The sequence below is a fragment of the Agelaius phoeniceus genome, chromosome 8 (assembly GCF_051311805.1).
Source record: "Agelaius phoeniceus isolate bAgePho1 chromosome 8, bAgePho1.hap1, whole genome shotgun sequence".
NCBI classification, from domain to species: domain Eukaryota; kingdom Metazoa; phylum Chordata; class Aves; order Passeriformes; family Icteridae; genus Agelaius; species Agelaius phoeniceus.
In genome coordinates this window covers 24,205,605-24,229,599 of record NC_135272.1, presented here as the reverse complement: position 1 = coordinate 24,229,599, position 23,995 = coordinate 24,205,605, and the positions used below count along the sequence as shown (strand labels likewise).

At 36.0% G+C, this 23,995-nt stretch overlaps 1 protein-coding gene across 6 annotated transcripts in view; it reads right to left on the bottom strand.

The window, feature by feature from the left end:
* The window catches only part of TTLL7 (tubulin tyrosine ligase like 7), a 65,631-nt gene that overhangs the window by 14,397 nt on the left and 27,239 nt on the right, over positions 1-23,995 (bottom strand). For all 6 annotated transcript variants that reach the window (XR_013183294.1, XM_077182309.1, XM_077182311.1 and 3 more), the window contains 11 exons: positions 22,381-22,597; positions 19,832-19,996; positions 18,854-19,012; positions 14,046-14,140; positions 13,235-13,382; positions 13,078-13,151; positions 10,017-10,152; positions 9,132-9,218; positions 4,599-4,794; positions 3,609-3,889; positions 562-696 (listed from right to left, as the gene is read on the bottom strand). Coding sequence is in view for 5 of the 6 variants with exons in the window: in XM_077182309.1 (XP_077038424.1) it covers positions 562-696; positions 3,609-3,889; positions 4,599-4,794; positions 9,132-9,218; positions 10,017-10,152; positions 13,078-13,151; positions 13,235-13,382; positions 14,046-14,140; positions 18,854-19,012; positions 19,832-19,996; positions 22,381-22,597 (1,693 nt within the window). In the remaining variant the exon portion in view is untranslated. The remainder of the gene's footprint in view (positions 1-561; positions 697-3,608; positions 3,890-4,598; positions 4,795-9,131; positions 9,219-10,016; positions 10,153-13,077; positions 13,152-13,234; positions 13,383-14,045; positions 14,141-18,853; positions 19,013-19,831; positions 19,997-22,380; positions 22,598-23,995) is intronic.

Genomic DNA, 23,995 nt, shown 5'->3' with positions numbered 1-23,995 from the left:
TTAATTGACCTTTATTTTGGCGTTGTTTCACTTGTCTTTGATACCAAACTCCAAGGCTCAGGACAACATTAGATGTGAGAAAGGTGAATTTGGTAGACTACAAGAGCCAAAAAAGCACATGAGACTGGTGTTCTTTATGACCCCCAACCTCCATTCTGCCTGCAGCATACCATTCTGAGTTCTCTAGTATGCCTGCTTGAGAGCAAATTAAACAGGTCGGGGTCTGTTTTAACAATATCAGATGAAATATGAATTGTAACATTCTTCTTGGCTTACTTAAAAGTTTGAACTCTCTCTACAATGAAAAACTGAATTTTCCTAACCCTCCTGATTATTTCTCACATATTTTATAAGGACACAGGAATGTTTTCAGTGCTGTGCTTTTAAGGTCAGAAAGGATGCAAAGCTCCAAGCTTTCAAATTCTTTTGAGTTATCCTGAGTTCTGGAAGTTTTAAGGCCACAGGAGCTAATGAATCATAGATTGAGCTTTTTACTTTCCTTCATTTCAGTAGCCTAAACAATGTCTAGCCTGTTCTTCTTTCTTATTTATAGATACTTACATCTTCTATAATTAATTCAGATTCTTCATTTGTTTTTCCTGGGAACCTTACTTTCAAGTCATTGATACGGAGAAGAGTCTCTTTTGTCAAAGCAACTTCTTGCTCTTTTGTTTTCTGTTGCAGCAAAGACTCACTCTAAAAGCCAACACAAAGCAGAGGAAAACATTTTAAGCGTGCCATTAAATCACATTACAAAGATGTTTGCTCAACAAAAAAAATTCTAGAGTGACATAAAATATATTATTAAAGTGCATAGACGTATTATCTAATACAGAACTAATATATATCACATACATTAATGCATCACCATTACTGAGAGTTGTCAAGAAATCCAAGAAAAACAGTTAAAATGTTTGTTTGTTTAAAACAGAATAAACAAACATATATTCCATATTTATGGTGCCACAATTTAAAGTATAAATTTGAAATTGAGATAACAGACTTTGAATTTAAATTCAACATAATAAAAATATTAGTCATAAAAAGCATCCTTTCAGTGCGTCACTTAACAATTTAACATAAACAGGCAATATATCACAGGGCCAACATTTCAGGAAGCATTAAAAAGGCCACTTCTCTCCTGCTTTAGTCAGTAAGGGGTCTGACAGGGCCTCCAGTTGTCCAGAGTTTTGTTTAAAGTACCAATGGTTTTTACACCAACACTGATCTGAACCCCTGCAGGGTTGGCAGAAGACCATCTCTGGAGGATTTGGGGCTCTACTTAAAAACATGACACACTAGTTAGAAGTGTTTCTGATCCTCTTTCTTTCACATACTTTTTGCATTTTCACATTTGCAAAACCAAGTCAGTCTAATTTTAGGATTTTTCAAGAGTAAAATTCAAAATTTTTAGGCACTTTTAATCTTTGTATTCTGTAACAACTACAATACTTAAGGATATCTTTAATTAAGTGAGTGATAAATATTTTCAAGCACAAAAAAAAAATACTCTGGTATTTGATACATGTTAATATGGCTGAAATAATAAGATAGCAAATAATTTGAAATCCACTTATGCTTCTAACTCCTATAAGAATATGTCTGTAATTCCCAACTGTAAATGATTTATTATAAATTTAGTTTCCCTACGTTTAGAACATTTGGATCTCAGCAGACTCCAAAAATGGCAGTGTACTGCTCTTTTCTTGCCCAAAGAACAGATAAACTACCACTTTATCATGCACAAATGATTTCTTCTTAGTAAGTCACAGTTTATCAATTTTAATGTTATTCTAGCAGTAATATATAATATATTATTCTTAGTTGCAAAAATAATTATGAACAGAGTTCCATTCAGAATACAGTGCTAAATTATAAGTAATTCTTATCCATTCTGTAAGTAATTTTATTCACATCATTTTTAGGAAGCATGACCTAAGCTCTATCACCCAAAGTAATTGTTCTAGACATCAAGATCAAGATCATTTCTGTGGTGGAGCTTTCTCAATGAAAAAGAGGGTGTGCTTCTAACTAATGTTAATTTAAGCGAGTAGCCCATTTTTAACATCAGATGGTGAAAGACTGCTTTTAATCTTTCAGTAATTTGTATTTGATATAAAGTTAATGTGAATAGAAAAATCCATATTAGCACTGTCTCATTAAACTCTCAGGGTACATGGTGATGATAAAAGGGTACTTTTTAAACTTGAGATAGCTAATGCAATAAAAAATACCTTTAACACGTTGTTGTGAAGACACAATCTTAATGTCTTTCCAATTCTATTAGCTGACTTTAAAGATGGAAAACCATGTTAAGGAGTATTTCACAAGATGTCAGCACACAATTTTAAAAGGACCCTTTTTCATCATTTAGATAAAGCCTCACAGGCAAAACAGACAATGAGCGTTCTACTGGATAAAAATGATGATTAGAGGTAGTAAATACTATGAAGCAAGTTAATTAGCATTACAAAAGGACTGCTCACAATCAAAGCTCACCATAATACAGAGAGGCAGCAAATATGGGTTAAAAGTGCCAATTTGTTTTGCCCCATCTCCACACAAATTATTTGGGTGATGAAATATATAGGTCAGGCATCAAAGCATGAATGGAAATGCTCTGGCACCAGCAGGCAGTGCAATCCTGAGTGAGGCTGGGGACTGATCCCTGCAAACACTGCCTAGGGATAAGTGAATATGGGCTCCATCACCCCAACACAAAAGAAGAAATGCCTGGGCTGTGAAGGAGATATCAAAGAGGATGACAATCTGCTAACAAAATGAAAAAATATACATGGTTCAGAAGTACATTGTGAAAAGTATAACAAACCACACAAATTCTAAACAATTAAAAGAGTTTAATCTGATCTATTAATTATTTGGGCCAGTTGCTTGTCTGTCTCAAGGAGAGGGTGCAAATGAAAGATAGTTTATCTTCTTTTTTACAAAAGAGAATGGCTTCTGAGTCAGTTACTGCAGTGGAAATCCCGAAGACCACAAGCACTGTATAAATTTCCAGCTGTTCACTTTGGAAGTAGAGCTCTACTGCAGTGGTATAGCATATGCAAAAGAGGTCTAATAGGTTGAAAATTAGTCTCACCATCTTCTACAATGGATAGCCATACAAAACCTTCCTAGTTTTATTCTGGCACAATGTATTTGCCCTTGGATTATACACTGGGTTTGAAATCTGGATGTATTTTTGTTACTGTAAAGATTTTAAAGGTAGGTACAGCCTTACTTCAGAACCAGGAACCCCCAAACAAATCACAGAAGATTTTTAAGAGAGGTAATGATCCTTTCTATCTTCAAAAGGCTGTTTAGGAGTGAAGGTTCACCATTCACAAAGTGAAGGTTTCCCATTCTCTTAAGAAACCTATTTCTACAAAATGTAACATCTGTATTGCTGCACCATGAACACTAAGACATCACAGCTGGCACTCATCCCATTTCACACACAGATGAGAGATCTTACATGTTCAAGTGTCTGTCAAAACAATCTTGACTACAGTACCTCAAGTTTTCTATGTTGCAAAAATTACTGGTGTATTTATTGAGTTTTAGAGAAGAATGGAACACATTTGAATGCAACCACAGTGTTAACTCACCCCTGAAGAGTGAATAGTTCCCGAGGTGGCTGTCTGAGAGAATCTGGCTGAAGATGGGCTACGACTTAAAGAGTGAGACCTGTTCACAGAGGCTGTTCGCTGCATTTGGAGAGCTGCTTTGGCTGAAAAGGGGCGCGGCTCAGCTGCCTGCGACTGCATAGTGAGGATTGATATGGAGCGAGGGCAGCTCACAGAACGCCGGATTGGACCTGTGGATGATGTGGGGGACGAATATGATGGAGACTTTACACTTTTATTTGAAGGTTTGCAGTTCATTCTACCTGCAGACAGATCAAATGAATGATGTTATTACTTATTATTTTCTTAACACCCATTTTTCAGTCTTTGTAACTAACAACACATATGATCAGTGTGTGCACAGATGTTGTACTACAATGTGTGTTGACTAACAACTATCCATGTAGAAGTCAGTCATGTCAGATCCCCTAATAGTACAGAATTTACATACTTATAGGAACATTTATTTCTTCCTCATATTCAGCTTTAACCAGACTCCAATCCACTATAACACACATGAGATTTATGAGAGAGGGCATGTGCTCTTTAGGTCAAAATGTATGTGACTCCTGTGTAAGGTTTCCTGACCATAAAGATATTGAAACAGGAGAGAAAATTTGCTCAATGGATCTCATATTTTAAGATTCAGTATCTCTCATTTGTTAAGGCATAGTTACACCATTTCTTAATTCAGTTTTCAGCTAAATAAATGCTGCTATGAAAAATAAAATTTTAGAAGCACCATTATACATATGCAACTACATTATAAAATTCTTTGAGACAATACATCACTAAAACAAAAAATAACATGGTATATATTTATTAATTTAGAAAACATTTTAAAGAAACTAAAACAAGCAAACCAGAGTTTAACCCTGAGATACAAAGTTGACACATTCTAAAAGACTGAGGAATTTAATATAATTCATCATCAATGCCAGACTTCCTTGGAAAAGTGATTATTTAACTTACCTGATCGTTCCAAAGATTTGTATTTATTTTCTTCAACATCATATGAAACTTTTTTCTCTTTTTTTTCATTGTGATCTTCCTTTTCAGTTTCTTCTCCTGACTCTGACACACTGCTGTCACTATCACAGCTACTGTCACTGCTGTGGTTCTGAGGTTTCCTTAAGGAATGTGCACTTTCTGGCATTGAACACAAGGGCTAAAAAAAAAAAAAAAAAGAAAAAAAACCCAAGAAATTGAATTGAATCCCAAAGAAACATCCAGCTATCACACTAGATCCCTGATTCAGGCAGGTTCAGGCAGTATTTGCACAGCTATAAACCCTCCCAAATTAGTTGGAAGTTTGTCCTAAATTTTAGAATAATTGCTTAAATATTTCATTAAATTCATTCCACTGTAATTCTAATCTTTGTCACATGAAGAGCAGCATAATATAGTGGGGGGGGGGGGGGGGGGGGAGGAATTATTTGAAGTATGAATTGCACTAGCAGACATATTGAATTATGGTTTGAAATCATAAATCAATTTATTCAGAATACCATTTACAATCAGTTCAGGTTCCTCACTGATATTTGCAATAACTGAAACTATAGCATAACAGTGATCAACATAAGTAGAAAAATACATCAGGGAACTTTGTTTTACTTTCAAAAAGAAAGTGATTAATCTACATCCCACAGAGAGCAGAAACCAAAGAATTTATAGCAAGCTGTGCTGGGGGTTCTTGGTGCCTTATAGGCACATGGGATTCAGTGCCATTAGCTAATTTTAATCCTGTGCTTTTACCAAGGATACTGCAAGACAAAACCAAAAAGGTGGAGACAGAGAAACTGATCCAAGAACAGAAGCTACAAGTGAAAATTTTTCATCTTCCATCTACCATTAGTGAGACACAAACAATGCAGTATCTTCCATCACATCTGTTCTCCTATGTAAGCTTATGTGGTGACCTTTTTTTCCTACACACTTTCTTTCCAGTAACTCTCAGCTATAAGAAGCTATGCTGATAGCCTCATCTACAGAATGGATTCCAATTAAACATCAGATTTTAAAAAAATTAAAATCATAATTTCTGGACATACTTTGAGTCAAAGTGAAAAAGAACTCCCAGGAAGAATTTAAATTTTTCTAACATCTTAGCATAATTTAATGCACCTATATTTATTCTGAGAGTAACAGGAAAAAGCCCCAAAACCTCCTGTTGCTGCAAGATACACTTTATAACTAAATAGATGTTACCTAAACTTCTTATTCCAGACAAGGAAGGGAAGGGATTTCTGTCACTAATAGCATGTTTATGCCATCCCAAGCTGTTAGACCAGATAAGGAGAAGTTAGAGAAGAATATTGCATATAGGAGGGCCCTGACAATTGTTGTTACACAAAGAATGTATACAAGATTGATATGTATCTGTCTGCCAAAGGAATAAAAGTAAGGTGCCTCAACACATAGCACTTTATTAAAAATAGCTGTTCTTATCATGAAATGCTGTGTATGATGTAGACATATTGATCAGGCATTCCTGAGGAGTTACACAAGGTATAAAAAACATTTTCAATCATAGCTCACAGGGGCTTTAAGATAGATCTTTTCCACTTATCATATACATGTTCCTCACACATTCTACAGCAAACAATATCAATTAACAAAGAAGAATAAAAAGAAAGATCAAAGAAATTACAAAAAGCAATAATAACGAATAATAGCTGAATCTGGAGATTCAATAATAACAAATAATAGCTGATCTCAGGAGACATATGATTGCCTAGCACATCTTGCCTAGCTCATCACCTTGATCTTACCCTTATGCTAACCCAATTTTTCTGTGACTAAACTCATCTGATCTTATACCAAAAGAATTACAATTAATTTCTCATTTCCTCTACAATATCTGTTATTTTAGTTCCTTAGCCCAATGTCCTGCAAACACAGGTAACCCTGACAGTGTGTAGGTGTCAGGAGCCCTCTAGAGGCTGTAAATAAACTGGACATTTCCAGAATGCCCTTCTCCATCTATGCAAAATTCAGTGATGTTTTAAGAGCAGGAAAAGATTCCTTCATTCTGTGAACTTCTTGACTTCTTTTTTCCTACACTGAAATCATAATCATATTCAAATAAAAATAAGGCTGAAAAAATAAGGCTGAAATTCCTAGCAAATACAGAATAATTGTTAGATGCAAAGCTTGTATTTATTTGTACGTGCACTGCCCTCAACCTCTCCTCTGCAGAGATATGTATGTGGAAATGTAGATGTTTATATGTTTCTATGTGTGGAGAGCACATCTCTCTCTCCTAACTATTCCAGTTGTCCTGTTAGTTTTCTGAGTCCTGACTGATGTTTTTTTTTCAAGGAAGAGTACAACCCAAGGCAGAGCATCTGAATTAAAAGTATCTTCAGTCAGCAGGGCAGCCACTGAATTTAAGGGGGGACAGACTCCATGACCTTCTCAAAGAACCTTTCATGTTGGATTACATGACATGAAAAGTACCAGTCCTGTGGTTGTTTTTTTCTATTTCTAGATCCTGTATGTGCAAATAGTTCTTTATTTGTAGGATTTTATGGTTACAAGATGAGGTTTACAGCTGGATTATTCTCTTACCTGACAGATTGACAGGCAATAGTACTTTCTACTGCCTGCCTCACTCACCAAATTTCTGTATAGACATATATTTAGACATTACATATCTCATAGCAGGCTCTTTACAAAGAGGTGGCCCTTTAAATGCATATGATTGGCCATATGCACCTTAACCCTCACAGGAGGAGGTGATGCTCTTTTGGAAAAAGATACCAGGACCATCTGCATGGTCATCTGTATTTGAAAGGGAGCACACAGGACATTATACAACCAGGGAAATCTCTGCTTACATGGCTTCACGGTAGGCAAGGTTTAAATGATTGGGAAATATATCAGGGCCACAAAAAAGATGCAGGAATAAGAATCCTGCATAGCATGAAGTGTGCACAGTGCAAGAAAAATAACCACTCTCCCTGGATAAGCTAGTTTCATTGTTTTCTGGTTTGATTTCATCAGTTTTAGGGGGGAAAAATGAAATTTTGGTCATAAGCAATTTTTTCTTTCTCACCTAAGTGCAAACAATATTGTACCAGTAAGGCAGCTATAAGCTACACAATCCATTTGCCTGCTATAAAAGAAGACCAAGTCTTACTCATAAATTAGTCAAAATTCATCTTAAAACTAATTGAGAGAGGTTTCTCAATTTGGGCTTATGGGCTTAGTACCCTATTAATGTTTAATTAAATGTTACAGTCTCCAGCCTGGGAAAGCCTTGTGAGCAAAGAGTGTAGAGGTAGAATAGAACAAGTCAGTGTGCATTCAGTCAACCAGATAGCTGCTCTCTAGGGTTGCTGGGAAAATACAGGGTTCTGGAAAAAGGGAAAAATGTGACTGAGATGTTAAACTTGAATAACTGACCCCATGTTAAAGAACTGAAAACAAAATTTCAAGGCAAAGAATCCCTGTAAGAATGAGGATTGAGTGTACTGCTAGGGTGGACTGAGGTTTTTTTCTCTTGTTTAAATGAATCCACTGCTGTTAAAGCACGAGCTCACAAAATCCCCATATTTTAATGAGGTCCCTGCAAATCTATCTTAATACCAGATTGGGCATGTAGATCCTCTTTCCAGAATACACGCCTGTAATAAGATGCAGCTCTTTGGATTCTTGCACATATTTAAAGTACCTCTTCAAGCTCAGAACAATTGTCAGCATTCATTTTGTACAGATATCCACAGATTTGTACACCATGTCATGAGAAACATAAAACACTGTAAAAAAATTTACATGCATCCATAAACAAATCCATCAAAGCTCAGAGCAGAGATGTAGGCTCTTCTAAGCAGACTTGACCTAAAATGTTTACAGGATATAAAAAACATACTTATTCTAGTCAAGCCCAAACTATTTATCTTTACTGGCTTAGAGATATGCAGTTTATTTAAGGCAAAGAATCACATGAACTATGCAAACAAGCAGAAAGCATTAAGCTAAAAATAATATACATTCACATTAAAAGCAGATTTTGGATACAAAATGCGTTCCAAGATATACTGTACAACAGTCTTAGCAAGGGAGCAAGCTCCAAATATATCAAAATTATAATTAATTCTTTGACTTTCCATACTGCCTTTTATCCCATGATCTCAAAATCCTAATTTTGGCACTAATTAATTAGAGATGAAAGCTTTCTTTTGAGATCCACCATTGATATAAAAATCCTTTCACACACTGAAATCAATCTCTCGTGCGACAGTTGTTGCCATGCATGGCAATTCCTCCAAATGTTTAGAGAGGGAAAGAAGGATTGCATATCCTCTTAAAAATTTAATGGGATTTAGTTGGACAAATGGTAGTCATACCTCTATTTATACTTTTAAAAAAATAAAAGAAGGTTAATGGCAGTCAGAGGAAGAAAACTTCCAGCTGGATCAGCTAACTAAATTCCCCACTTAAAATTCTCAGAAAACCTGTCTATAGAGTGAAATAAAAAATCAGTATCTAGAAGTCAAATACCTTAGGTCCTCGCTGCTTGGGACATTTTCCTGTTAGCTTTTCATCATCTATTTCACACTGCTCCAGAAGATCCAAAATGTCCTCCTCCTAGAAATGGGAATTTCATTACTATTAATTCAAAGCAGGACATATCCCGTCCTTCAAAAATTCAAGCAGAAAGTAGTAGAAATTTGAAATTACTCTGATTACTAATTCCTGAAATAGGAATATGTATTCCTCCACAGGAGGAAATAGAAATATTCCTTCTCATACATGCATCTCTCCTTGCAAGCAACATGAAATTGAGGGTTAAAATCAAGTCTTAACATATATTTAAAAGAAAAGTCTGAAGGATTGAACAAAGATTCCTGTAAAAGTGTTGGATGATGCCAACTAGAAATCTATTTCTCAGATTTCAAATTACATCATGTTAGCTGGTTATTAATATAGCTGTTTTCCTACTGTCTCTGACTAAATAAGTAGGCAAATCAGGTGAAATTTTTGGATGACTTCAATCGTTAAACTAGTGGAGCTGGTTTTAGGGTACCTCTTGTTCCAGTCCATACAAGTGGATGAATAGGCTGGGAACATTACTGGAGGAAGAAGGAGGCAATTACCAGCTCAAAAGCAGTTTCTGCCAACCTCTGGTTTGGCCAGGGGTAAGGCTGAGGATCAGGGATATGGTAAAGTAGCTTAAAGCCATCTAGCCTGTCTCCACCCTGGGTCCACTGCAGTTCATCCAGATTCAAGGATCTGGCCCACAAGCTGCACAAAGAATAATAATAAGATCATAGAACATTATCAAATGCTATTTAGCAGCCGTCACACATGATTTTAGTGAAACTAATCCATGAGGTCATTAGTTCAAAGTAACTCCTAAAGCCAGAACTCGGTGTATTTCAGTACCTTCATTCTTTTTAAGGGGTTATTCATTTCCCGCTGAAGTGAAGCTGCTCTTCCAGCAAGAAACGTCTGGAAAGCAGTGGCTAACAAACTCTCATACTTTTCAAGTAATGTCTTATCATCAGGAGGGTAAATTCGCCTGAAAAAGGAAAAAGAGAACAATTTAAGATAGAAGCTGAGGTATTCATCACACAATACACAGTCTCTTTTTTAACATGTATGTATCCCATCTATAATAATTATATAATATCAAATTATACAACATATACTCTGACCATTGCTCTCTAAATCTACTTTTAATTCAGTGAACACGTTCATGTTTAAACCAGCAATTAGCCAGTCAAAAGAAATACCATGTAGGTCATTCCAGGGGTACACCCAAACCCGGTTTTGCAGTGATCAGAAATTTCAGTGGGTGTGAGTGATGCATACAGGTGTGAATGATTCATGAAATATTAACAAAATATTGTATGTCAAATTCAAAGCCACAAGATAATTTGTATTAGCAATAAAAGGACACAAAACAATTTATATTAGCAATCAAAGGACACAAAACAGTGAAAATCTGAACAATAGCTTTGATCCCATGGGCTGGATATGAATGAAAGATTGAGTATGTAGTGCAGTTGAATGCTAAGTCATCCAAAAAATCAACAGGAAGAAATAGGTGCTATAAGAAAGAAAGAAAAAACCCTGGTACATGGATATAAACAGTGACTGATTTTCCATTAGAGCAGCTATGCCATTATTCTCTAAAATCACAGGTAAGGAGATTATGACAATATCAGAAGCAGGACTTGGTGATTTATTCATGTTCATCAAGCAACAATGGGCTTTGAAGAAAACCACTTCAATCCATCTGTCATGAATACCCGAAACACAGCCAGAAATATGGCTAAGATGGAAGACTAATTTTTAATGTAGGAGTAACCCATAAGTTAATTTTCCCTGCACTGTGCAAGGCATGGACATCATTTATACAGTGCATGACAGTTTGTGACTTCTTTGTTTTGTGAGTTTGTTTTGTGAGAAACTTTTTACAAGTTTCTTTTTTTTTCTTGTTCTTCCTTTTTAGACATTTTCTCCCTGAAAACCTATCTATCATGAGGATTTTGTTGCAATGGAAAAAAAGGATGATTTGATACCATTAGTCTCAGGGCAGTTGTAGAATCAAATGAAGATGCTTCCAGTTTGCATTAAACACCTAAAGGAGATTTAGGTTCTAATTTCGTTTCAGTCAACACCTTTTAATGGTGCTGATTCTACTGCAGAGAAAGTGCCATACAAGAATGCTTTAAAGAAAGGGTAATATTCTTAATGTATTTAGAAACAGACTGCAGCTAAAGGCCATTTCAAAGCCATGTACTTCCTTTCCAATTCCTCATGATTTCACAAGAGCTCAGAAGTGTGGCTCCTACTTCAGCTGCCCCAAGACTCCTGCTGGAGCCTGCTGTGCTTGCACAGACATGGACTAAGCCAATTGCTGAGCTGATATCCACAGATTAAATCCAAACCTCCTCAGTTTGACTGAGGTTTCTCTGGATTTTTATTTAGAGTGCAATATTAATCTATTCAGCAATACTAGCATCCAAAATTTCCATGATTCTATGTCAATGCCTGACACAAGCTAGTCCTGCTCTACAGATGAATATCACATGAAAAAAATACTGCATAACTCTCAGATAAAATTCCTCTTCTTCTCTAGCCAAAATTACTTTCCTTCTCATGGTCTGCTGATCCTTCAGCCTTTTCTCAAAGACATGGTAATAAGAAAACACAAAGCTATTCTGCCTTTTTAAAAGTGCAGATTCCTCAAGAAGTGACACTTTACTTTTTCCTGAGGAAAAGAAAGTTTTGTGGTTTTACTGATTTACATTAACCCAAAAGCTAAATAAAGAGAACATGTGTCTGATTTTCAGTCAAGAACTGAATAAGCAACTTAAAATGTGATCAGTTAATAAGCTGATTAAGTTAATAATATTTAAGTTAGCAAAAAAACCAAATGTGTTAAAGCATCATAGTGCTTTTCTTTCTTTTAGTAGCATGAAAATAACCACTTTGTCACTTCATTGTACATCTAGAGGTTTTTTTTTACTTACTAGTTCAGCTCTACACATCAAGAAAATATGTAATTAAAAGTTACAAAGAAAGACTCTTTGTAAGCAAAATGTTAAGTCATCAAAACTGCGAATTTCACAGAAAGATCTATCTGTTAAAATAGAATTTTACTGGGAAATATAGAACATCTGCTCAAAAAAGGTAGCAATGAAGAACAGCAATAAAGGTATTCTGGGTAGTTCACAATAAAATACGTGAACTCAGACCTCTCACATTCTGGATGAATATTATAAAGAGTGGACAAACATTCCCACCATATATTGCTAGCCATACTCTGCTCCCTTTCACCAATATTCCTAGGCCATGCTTTCACTTCTCATAACAAGAAATAACAACAAAAACATCACAAAACAAAATTTTTGTTTTCCTGTTGTAACTGACAATGTAAAGCTTTCTTTTGAACATCTTTTATGAAGGAATCTGAAGGTACTTACATTTCAACCTGCCAAGATCCAAAGTTCAAGTGCAAAAATAAAAGTAAAGTATTGAATATGTCACTCTATTCAAAATGATGGAAGCACCCATAAAGTTTCCAAATTTTTGGCAAGCCTCAGAGATACAATTCAAATATGATCTTTTTACAGGGGAATATTACACTGCACCCCCTTCCACCATGATAAGAATGATCATATGTGATTAGAGAACAGGTCCATAACAACAATCATGGACTGAATGTACACTGAATGTGAGCAATCATGTCTTTGAAGCAAATGTCTTGCACAAACAATAGGGGTGACTGATGCCATATAAATTCCTCAGTGCATGGAAAAAATAGGAATCAAGAAAAGAACCATCTGAAAAAAAGATAACTGATGTATATGTATATATTTTCTCTAAATGCCTACACATTTTTGGCAGAAAATTATCATCTACCACAAATACTTGTTTCCACTGCTCCTAAAGAATATACTGAATATTTCCTACTAATACAGTCAAAAACATTCACCTGTAATTCCCCATGTGTCTATTTTCATGCTCCTCTTTGGAAATCTGTTTACGTACTTGTGCAAGTCTTTCCTTCTACAAATCAAGAAAGTAAGACAATTAAAACAAAAGAGAATATAAACCATGAGCAAGAAACAGCACTTTTTCCCCCTTCCTACCAGTTCTTGTTTTCTCCTTTCCAGTGTGTGGCGCTGCTTCTCCCAGTCTGAGGAACCTGGCAGCAGTTTTTTCACTGACCCTTGACCATACAATCTTTTTTGAGCCTCAGCCTTCTGTTGGGCTAAATTCTTCCTTTTATCACTTGTCCTGAAGCACAGATGATAATAAGAAATGTCAAGTCAATGCAGCCAAAATGAGATGAACTTTCGTATCAAGTAAATAATCTGTATTTTCCAGTCAGTCATGTCTTTATCACACAAAATTAGAATTGAAACATTAAGATTTTTTTTTTAATATTAACATTCATGGCTACGAAATTTTAACACTTTAAGGGATGCTGTATTTACTCTGTGCTATAATGTAATGTACAAACATAGTTGTATCTATTTTCCTGAGTTGTAGACTTTTTTCAACATATCTCAGCTACAAAGTTTTCCTCTAGAGAGGGAGGATTTTGACTGAATGTGATTTTGTGATTTTGCTATCACTCAAGCAAATTTCCTTTATGGCCATGTACCCATGACTGCACACATATGCCAACTTCAAGATGCGTTTGAAAAATTTTTAAAAAGAAGTACAAAGATTACTATTACCATTCATTTTTTGCAAGCACATATGCATGAAGAAAAATAAAATTTAGGTTAATTTTTATAGCAAAACTGACAGCAAGGGAAACATTTACATTTTGAAAATGTGAAGGTGGGAACAAAAGTTTTTCATTTCCTCTAAGTCCAATTCAAATTAAAGAAAAAAAAAAAAAAATCAAAGCAACAGAAATAGAGCCAGACTGAAGAAAAGAGGACAAGGTACCGTATGTTGAGAAGCTTCAATGCATTTAGCAGAACACCTTTTTTTACAACATAGTCTATTTTTTGATCCGTTCCAAAGCTTGGGGCACGATTAATCTGAAAAAAACGAGACACAGAAGACTCAGGGATGTTCAGGTTCATTGGGAACACACCTATTGTAACAGGCTTTGTAGAAATGGCTCTTTCAAATACAACAGAGTTTAAGAGAATGCATGTTGAGAAGTTCTTTTCCATTTGTATATTTTTTAAATAGAGTACTGAGTATCACAGACCCTGGGAGCTGGGAAATGTACCCTTTCAGTCACCAGGGTATCCAGACATTTACAGTGAACACCATTCAAGTCCTGCCACTATGAATCCAATCTTGTCTACTCTTGGTTGCTCACACCAGAAAATTTACCACACAAAGTGCTGTTAAACACATCATAACAGATGATGTGCCATGCTATGGTGGTCCGGCACAGGAAGAGTCAAACTCTTTTCTAGTTCCCAATCTGAAAGAGACTTTAAATACTACTTCAAAATGCAACTATACAAGGACAGAAAGAGGCTCTAATCCAAGGTATTTTTAAGCATATTTAAATAACTTTTCAGATACACTTGACAGCAACACATAGAGATCTAAGCTATTAAATCAGTACACAGTGTGAAAACGTAAGATAATTAACAGTCTCCACAACAAAAAGCTTATAAGCTAAGTACAAGATTAGAGATTAAAAACTGTACCATAAATATAGAGAAGCAAGGAAAATGCACTGGGAATAGTGAGACTAAATCATAAACTTCACATCCTATATAACCCTGACAAGTTTTGGACTCCCTGCAGAAACTCAGTTTTCAGGAAGATTTGAGGAGGAATACTGATTTATTCTAGGAACTCTTTCCAGGCTGGTATAAAAATTTATACTTGGGTAATGGGAACTAATGACAAGCAGGAATCTCACTTTGATAGTGCATGAGCAGTGCTGGTTACAGAAGGCAAGATAAAAAAGAGCTTCAGAAGTGAAAACTAATGCCTTGTGCCTACACAAATCAGAAGTGGGAGACAGCTTGCATGTCCAAAGTAGATGGCAAAAGCAGTTTATTTTGTTTAAGCACTCTAAATATATCAGAGCATCTTAGAGCCTCTACACTTGTGGGACAGAACTGTCGTGGCTGCTGTGCCACCCAGTGTCCTGTTGCTGAGTCCCAGCTGCCCCATCACTTATGCTCATAATTGACAGGTACCTTTCAGCTTTGGGAGTCAGCCCCTTTGCTACTTTTGCAGACAGACTGGCAAAGTGAGCAGTGAGATCTGATGTTGAAAGAAAAATCTTGAAAATTCAGCAGAAATAGTGAAAAGATTTATACATATTCTTTTTTGGAAGACTTTTATCCAAATATTTCATTGACCAACCTCTTTAGACTGACCTGTTCATCCACTATCATATCACAAAGACAATAAATAGGGTTGCTGACTAATCTGTATGACTGTGGCATTGTAATCTTGATAACATACTAGTGATATGCCACAATAGCTATTCACAATAACAGCTTAGCAAACCATTGTCTGGCATCTACCAGCTGGGAGATGGCTATTTGGAGTTCAGTGACCCGAGAACCAGGACATGCACAGCTAGGTTGTGTTAATATTACATCAGTAATTTTATCAGCAAGGCACATCTTGAAGATTGTTGTCAAAAACAGGATTGTATGAGGGACCCCAAAAGTACAAGCAAATGATGACCGCAAAGGTCTTGAAAATCTAGACACTGATGCCAGTGGCTAAATTGTGTTTACTACAGGAATACAGTCTTGTAAACTAGATAATACTGGGTCTAGAGGTAACAAAGAAAGCACATGGCATGATTCCAGGAGATGTAAAAGACTTGTGCTAAAACTTGGAGACAATGTGGAATTGCTGGCCAGTAAATGAACCGCTAGTAAGTAGATCATAGCAGCAAACAAAGAAAAATGAAATTAAGAGCAAGATGAAGAAAACTTCACCATCAAGAGTGTGTTCTTCCTGGTGAAGAACATAAGACACTAAAAACTTGGTATAACCACCTACCATCTCTTTTTGGAGAAGTAGACTTCTCCTACCCCTGTGGTGGCCTTTGGACCTCCAGGGGTACAAACAGAGCAAGCATAACACAAGAGAAACAAGTAGATGCCAGAAAGTTTGTGTATGTGAACTTTAACTGCTTCATTATTAGGAATTAGCAATAATTGATTGGTTTAAGATGTTCACATTCATTTTACCTGGATTGAAAAAGTTTTGAACAGATTTTGCTAGCTCAGTGACAGTAAATAATAAATTTCTGAATGTATATGTAAGGTTTCCTTTGCCTTGCCCCACATAAAGGAAGTTAGGTACCCTACACTTGAGTAAGTTATTAAAATGCAAGTTATCTTTTTCTCCTATGATCATAACTGTGTGATCCTAGCTGAATATAATGAGGGTGAACAAGGCTGGAGTCCATCCAAGAGCTTCAACTGTATGGTTTTCTTTTACATAAAATAAACTAACTTGGAAATTTTGGTCAAAAAGTAAAGCTGGATTTCCTGGGAATGGAAGGGAGGCCTAGGTCATTGCTGCTACTCAGAAAGGATGGAGGCTGCACAGATCCTTGCCAGAAACACTTGGTGCCACAAGATGGCAATCCTGCATTTCCCACAACCCTCGCTACGGTGGAAGGTTCCGGAAGTTCAGTAGCATCAAGGAGCAGGGGAGCTACAATGCATCAAGGCAATATAAACAAAAGTCAGCTTTTGTTGAAAAGGAAAGCGGAGACATTATAATAAGTTGCACAATTTATTTCTTTTAATAGTTTGTTAAGCTATCTTTATAACAGAAAAGCTACATGAGGCATGGAAACATGAAACTAATCATCCTAATCCTATTTTGGAAATTTTCCCATAACACTGGGAACATTCAGGGCCTTGTGATTAGGACTCGTTACCACTGTTAGAAAGAATGATTCACTCCCCTAAGGGGGTTTTGGCAAGAGGGAAATGGTGGAAAGAGATAAGAGTGGAAATCTGTGGAAGTAGCACAAGTGTTTTAGAAAATAACAAATTATCTATATATGTACATATATATATATACACACCAACTATATATATTATGTATAGTCTATGTATATAAACTGCAGATTTGACCTTTACTACACTACACACAGCATACATACAGTGTGCATACATCTACACACTCTGTTAGAATTGCTGCAAAAAAGCATGAACAAGCAAGGTAAAAAATAGTAAATAAGTATGCAAAATTAGCAAGTTTCAAGATTTGAAATTTCTGTTAGTTTTGGTAAATGTCTGGCAAAGCAAGCTGAAGGATACATGTATTACCAAAAGCAGAAAAGGAAATACTTGGACTTTTGCTTTTAAAAAAAGTAATGACTAGGTACACAATTCAAAGTTGTGAAGTATTCTCCAGCAACTCAAAATACCAGGACCATTTACTACTTTACTCCCTCCTAAACAAGGAGTTTGGGACAATATGATTCTCCTCTGAGACCCATATGCAGTTACTCAAACCCCCCAAAATCTCCATAGCTCATGGAAACATCAGAGCAGACAGAGAGGGGTCCTTCAGAATGGACTCCCTGTGCTGGCTGACTCACCACCTCTCACAGAACTGGTCTGTCAGCATTTGCTACCAGGCTGAATGAAATGTTACACAGACCCTTCAGTCTGCACTCAAATAACTACACACAGTTATATGCCAGCTACAGGCAACCTACAGATGATAATCTGGAAGTGCAGTGCCAAATCAAAGGGGCAGCAAGCTTCACTGGACAAAAACAGAAGATGTTGATGTAGTACAGACTAAGTTCATGTCATGCGCTGCTGTTGGCGAGAACATCAAAGCCACCAAATATGCTATGTCTGCATGGCAACAGTGGAGGAATTTTATTTTTCTAATTAAAATTATAATGAATCCCTGAGAGAAATAAGTACAACAAAACAACTGTTGACAGTATTAATGGCCTGCAAATGACGTTATAATTCAGTAAGTTAATTGTGTATATTTTGTTCATCAGTAGCTAAATCATATTCATGACTTGCTGTCAATAGAGGGTTTTTGAATACATTTTGCTTTTTTTTTCCCCAAGCTGCACAGCCCCCCAAGCAGTTAACAGAATGAAATAAGACAATCTGAAAAAAGACAAGTGAACATCATCTGTATGTTATTAATAGAGCAATATAAGAGACACAACAGACAAAGTTCAAACATGTCTGGTTGAAAATGTGTGTGAGCACCATGTAATTTAACTGTACCACTAACAAACATATCAGAGAATAAATGTTTCTTCCAATCCCATCATACCAATTGTCTGCAGAATTTCCTGTATATCAAATTCATTTTCTCTGTTTATGGCCATGCTTTTAAAAGCACAGGAGAGGAAAAGAACACATATCCACGAAAAGGAAACGATTAAGGGCACACATTCACAAAAGTTACCAGAGCCATATTACATAGCCATACTCATGAAGGAAATCTATATAGCACCCACTTGCTATAATCAAGGTCCTCTAGCTACAATAACTACATTAATGTTACATTTCCCATTAAAACTTTCAAAAACATCTGAAATGCAACATCAGTCTAGGAAAACAATTACCTTTTTTTCAGTATCAAAAATCACTGCAAGGTGATACTGCACTTCTGTATGGATGCTGCAGAAAAGCACCATTCATGTACCCAACAACAGTGCACAGATTTTCTTGGCAGGTTTTCTTACATAGATATGGATTCAGCTGGGGCTTAGTTAACTTTATGCCTAAAAATTTACTTTACATCTATATAAAGAGGTTTACCTCTAGGAGCCATGGTTTTAGTTTTCTGTCCAGCAGAATATCAAATCCCAGGACTTCAAAGCAGACGCTGTCACTTCCTGGTGCTTGCCCCGGCCTGCACATGCGATAGGCATGGAGCACGTGCGGCTCTGCCACTATCAGAGTCTTCACCACCAGCTCCTGCAGGGATTCAGTGCAGAAAAATTCATCAGCAGAGAAAACACCAGCACATACTGAACTACAGTGTTCCATGCTTTAATATCTCAAATTTCATTTACATATCTACTAGAAAAAAAAATTTAAAATCCCAAATAAATAGTGTATAGTAAACAAACTATTCCTATGTAGTACCATATATAACTTGCTATAGTTCTAGACTATTGCTGTACTTTCCATGCTACATACAAACTTTGAGACTTGCAATAAGTTAAAGAATAAAAGCAAATTGGTAACATTGAATAGTATAGCCAATCTTCATCCATTTCATTTTGCAGTATAATTTTTGATAAGTGTTCTCAGAATCATACAAACAGCTTTAAGCTCTAACAATCTAAGCCTATTCCTCATCTAAAGACACCTCTAACATAACCACTTCAATGGTGCTTGAGTAAGTACAAAGATATATGCAACACTGACTACAATTTTGTAAATATTTACACATAAAATTCACTTTATACACTAAAATAAAGTCTCCAAGATTTTAAATGGCATGATTCCTTTGTACCTTTAAATGGCATATTCCTTATGTGAATAACTGCTTGAAAGGACTTTTGATCCTTAGAAAAAACGTTAACATTTAATTTGTAATCAGACTATGAATTTAGTATTTTAAAAAACATAATAATAGTTTATAGTATGTCCTTTGTGACATCCATTGCTGAGAATTTGGGTTAATAAAGTTTCAAAAATCATTCTGAATTGCAGTAAAGCAGATGGCAGAAGCAATTAATTTTCTAAAAATACACAAAAAAAAAAATAAAGTGCTTTAGTCTATCTTACTGAAATATCACTCCAGAATTTGGAGACATCAAGATTATTTGTTTCTAGAAACTCAGTAAACCATTTTATGGAGCGTTTGCTTCCTTTGTCTTCTGTTTCATCCCGTTCAAAGTGTTCATTATGTTTATTGACAGAGTAGTTAGTCAGATGCATATACAATTGACTCTAAAAAAAGGAAGAAAAGACATTTTAAAAACTTTAAAAACAATTCTAAAATAGTCAATTCAAAATCATGTAAAGAAAAACGAATATTAAATCAATAAAGACATAATCAAACAGCTCATATTTGGAAATACACTACGTGCAGATTTAGTGTTTCTGATTCTGGGAGTTTGCATGACTGAATGCTCCATAGCCTTCTTACAACAAAACCTGGGCTTCTACTTAAGCCTGTTGCAGTGAACTGATCCACCACTCCACATCTGGTTAGATACTATATCTGCCATTTTTACAGGTGTCTATATAAACAACTACCTAAAAAAGTAAAGAGCAATTATCATAACTTAGAGAATTATTACATTCCACAAGAAGCAAACAATAAAGTCAGTATTTTAAAGTGCTACTTTTAAAGTGCTAAAAGACACTCTGGCATCTGCTTCATAGACAATCCCACATTTCAGTTTTCACTGTAGCTTATTTATGAGAAGTGTTCTCATGATAGTGATACTTTAAAATATCTTTTACATATAAACTCATCTGCCATGCTGATATCTGCCAAAATTGCTCATTTTTAACTGGCTGGTAGCCATACATCAGAGGGAGGTAAATTTCAAAACATACGTTACATAAATGACTGAGTTCCTTTATGGAGCAAAATGTCAGCAGCAATAGACTCAAGTTATCAGTTGAATTTAAAGAAAGCATTCCTTTTCCCAGCTCAATTTATAAATCATGATCTGTGCATTTACATTATCTCACAGGGATTAATTCAGCTTTTCACTTACACTATGGTGATGCCTGTCCTCATCACAGTGACAGTTCTCTGTCATGTTTGATTACATACATGAGAGTAGATGATATTCTAAGGTGACCATAAGCCTTCTGTTCCAATTCATCTTTAATAGATAACACAAGCCTTCTGCTGCCATTTATCTTACTACACTTCCTTATCTTTAAAAAACTTAATGAAATTACCAAAACCAATCAATTTAATTGCAAACGAGTTAACAGTATATTGTAGTAGCACTAGAAGCAATGAATTTCTCCCATGGCTTCATTACTCCTTTAAGAATCATTCTGAAATCTATTGGTTTTGAGTCATCATTCCATGAAATTCAAATTATTTCAGACAAAAGTAATTATGTGTTAGACTACCAAAAAAAATAAAAGTGTTTGGGCATCTGAACTGATAGTCCAAAGTTATTTGGAACAATGTCACTGTGGAAATATGTCATCCAAAGAACAATGTCATTAGTGACAAGCACGTTATTTCACACAATAGACAACTTCCAGCATGAACAGTTCTGAGAACACAGAAACAACTGCCTGCTCTGTTTATCCTCTCAGAGCATATTTCAGTGCTGCTAATGCCGAGATTAGCAGCAATACACAAATTGTAAAAGCAAGCCATTCCAAATATAGTACTGGAACACTTCCAAATATAGCATTTGTACTGGGCCTCAAATTGTACCTGCGTTTTTCAAAGGCACACCAAGAGACAGTCAGAATTTTAAGTTTCACATAGGCAAAAAGGCTCCATGGTGTTTTCTGTTACATAATTACATGGAAGCTGCTCTAAAAGCAATGGAGTACAGAGAGAGTATAACAAACCTAATCTACTAATAGCTTCCAATGCTGCTTCCAATACTTCTTTCTTAGACATCTGCAATTTGGTCTGAGCCAAAAGAGAAGGGTTTACACCCCCCCAAGAGGAGGAAATTGTGCAAAATCTTTAGCATTACCCTTGGCATTTCTTGCTTTTCTCTGTGTTTTCAGGCAGCTCTACTGAATCACCCTAAAGCTGCCAAGTACATTCTCCTGTCCCTGCTGAAGCAGTCACCAACAGCAGGAGCAGCAGGAGATTCCTCATGTTCAGGGACTGCAGTGAGCACTGGGCCCCTGCAGTGCTGGTTCTCTCCTTTCTGCCTCACTTCCCAACCAAATGGCTGAAACCTGGCAGGACCCTCAGCAAAGGCTCCAAACTTCATGGATGCTAAGCAATGATCTAGCAGGAGATAAAGCTTATTACCACCTGCCAACCCCAGTCTGATGAATATAAAAGCAATGTGCCCATTCTTGCAGTGATTTGATTTTATTTTTTTGGGTTATTATCTTTTGCTTTCCTCTAGAATATATTTAAATTCTTTAGTGTACATACATGCAAAGTCATATAAAATTTTATAGATAAGCAATAATGTGGCTATATTTGTGATTTTGATAGAAAACCATGTGTTAAGTGTCTTTCACATAAAATTTTTTCTCTTCAATGACAATGCAGAAGTTTACCCAGATGAACTCAACTCCCAGTTTGTTTAATTTTACCACCTGCAACCACTACACAGGTTAAAGTCTATACCATAAGCAATAAATTGGAATTCACTCCAACTTACCAAATTTGAGTCACTGGGGGGGTGATACTTTTCTGTGCCCATTCTCACCAGTCCATCATGATATAAAAATATTTTTAATGGATCACAGGAGGTCACAAGAATATACACACGTAAATCGAACTTGTAGCCTTCCATGAGAAATGGTTTGTCAAGATATTCCTGAACAATTAAGTGATCCTGAGCTTGTAACTTTTCTCCATTTCTTATTAAAGAGATCCTGGTAAAAACAAAAGTTATTTTAAAACTTGGACATTACTCTTTGAAATAGATTATCATGGTCACCCAGCCAAGTAAGGAGGCTAAGGTCTACCTAGAGAAAGAGACTTAGATATCTGATTTTTAGAGCAGAGACAAAGTTCCATTCCCTTACAAGGCTTTTGGTTTCCTGTCCTTTATTGTGGTTCACTAGATGGAAAAAGGCAACGAGCCATTTCAAAGTAACTTTCTGCTTGCTTTGATTCAACAATTTGTAATAATGGGTTTGCTCTACACTTAGAAATTGTTTGGCAGAACGACCAGTCTCCAGCTTCTGTGATTATTCCTCATCCATCTCTAAAAATAGACTTCCAGTCTTTGTCACAACTTCTGCCTGAGGCACAGACTGCAAAGAACTTTCAGTGCTAACCGTAGGTGATGAAGTTTGCAAGCAGGACACTGATCTGTATGACTGAGGATGGCACAGATTAAGCTCAGTATTTCTGTATTTCCAGTTCCCTCACACCAGAATGAAAAAAGGTTTACATATGAACTTTGAACTTCCAATCTCTAACAACAGAGAATTTTAAATAACTGTAAAAGCTAATATTTTCAGTATACAATTATTAACCTAAAATTCCCAGAACCTTAAGGCTACCTTAACCTTATTCCCTATTATTCATTATACATTTCAGAGGTTTAGTACTGAATAGTCCTAATAGAGTGAAGTACTTTGCAGAAATTTCTCTGAACTATGCTAGCACCTTTCCCTTTAGCTTATCTTAGCCCTTATCAAGAAGACTGAAAAATAAAGAAATTGAAAGTTCAGGAGCCTTACTTTTATAGTAATTCTGACATATGCTGAAAAACTAAGAGTTTTACAATATAGTATAATTCAAATTGATATTAAAAGCGATAAAAGCTAAAACCAAAATATCTAAAAAAAAAAAAAGAACTAAAAATACAATTGCAATATTTATCTCATTGGATTTTTACTGCGTGGCCCTGTCACAAACAAAACTTCTTCAACTCAACTGCAGGTTGCAGTCTCTTCAGGGGTGTACCCTGCTTTCAAGAGTGCACATCCAGCCACATCCCCAACAGCATCTCCTCTGTCTCTCCTAAACCTTGTGGCTGCTGCCCCTAAACACGTTTCTGCATCTCTGACTGGCTGCAGTTTGGGAACACAATGGAGTGTTTGAGCTGGTTTTAAAGCTGTGAAAGATCCTGACTTTCCACCACACATCCCTGCCACCTCCAGCCACCAAAACCCTGCCATTTATGCCCAATACAATCTCACCCTATAAATCTAAGCACAGCAGAAAAATTCATAATAAAATAACTGTGTTCATAATAATTATTTGAGTTTATTTAAGGCTTGTGAAGCCTTCACCCAATACACTGACTTTCACTCAACTCA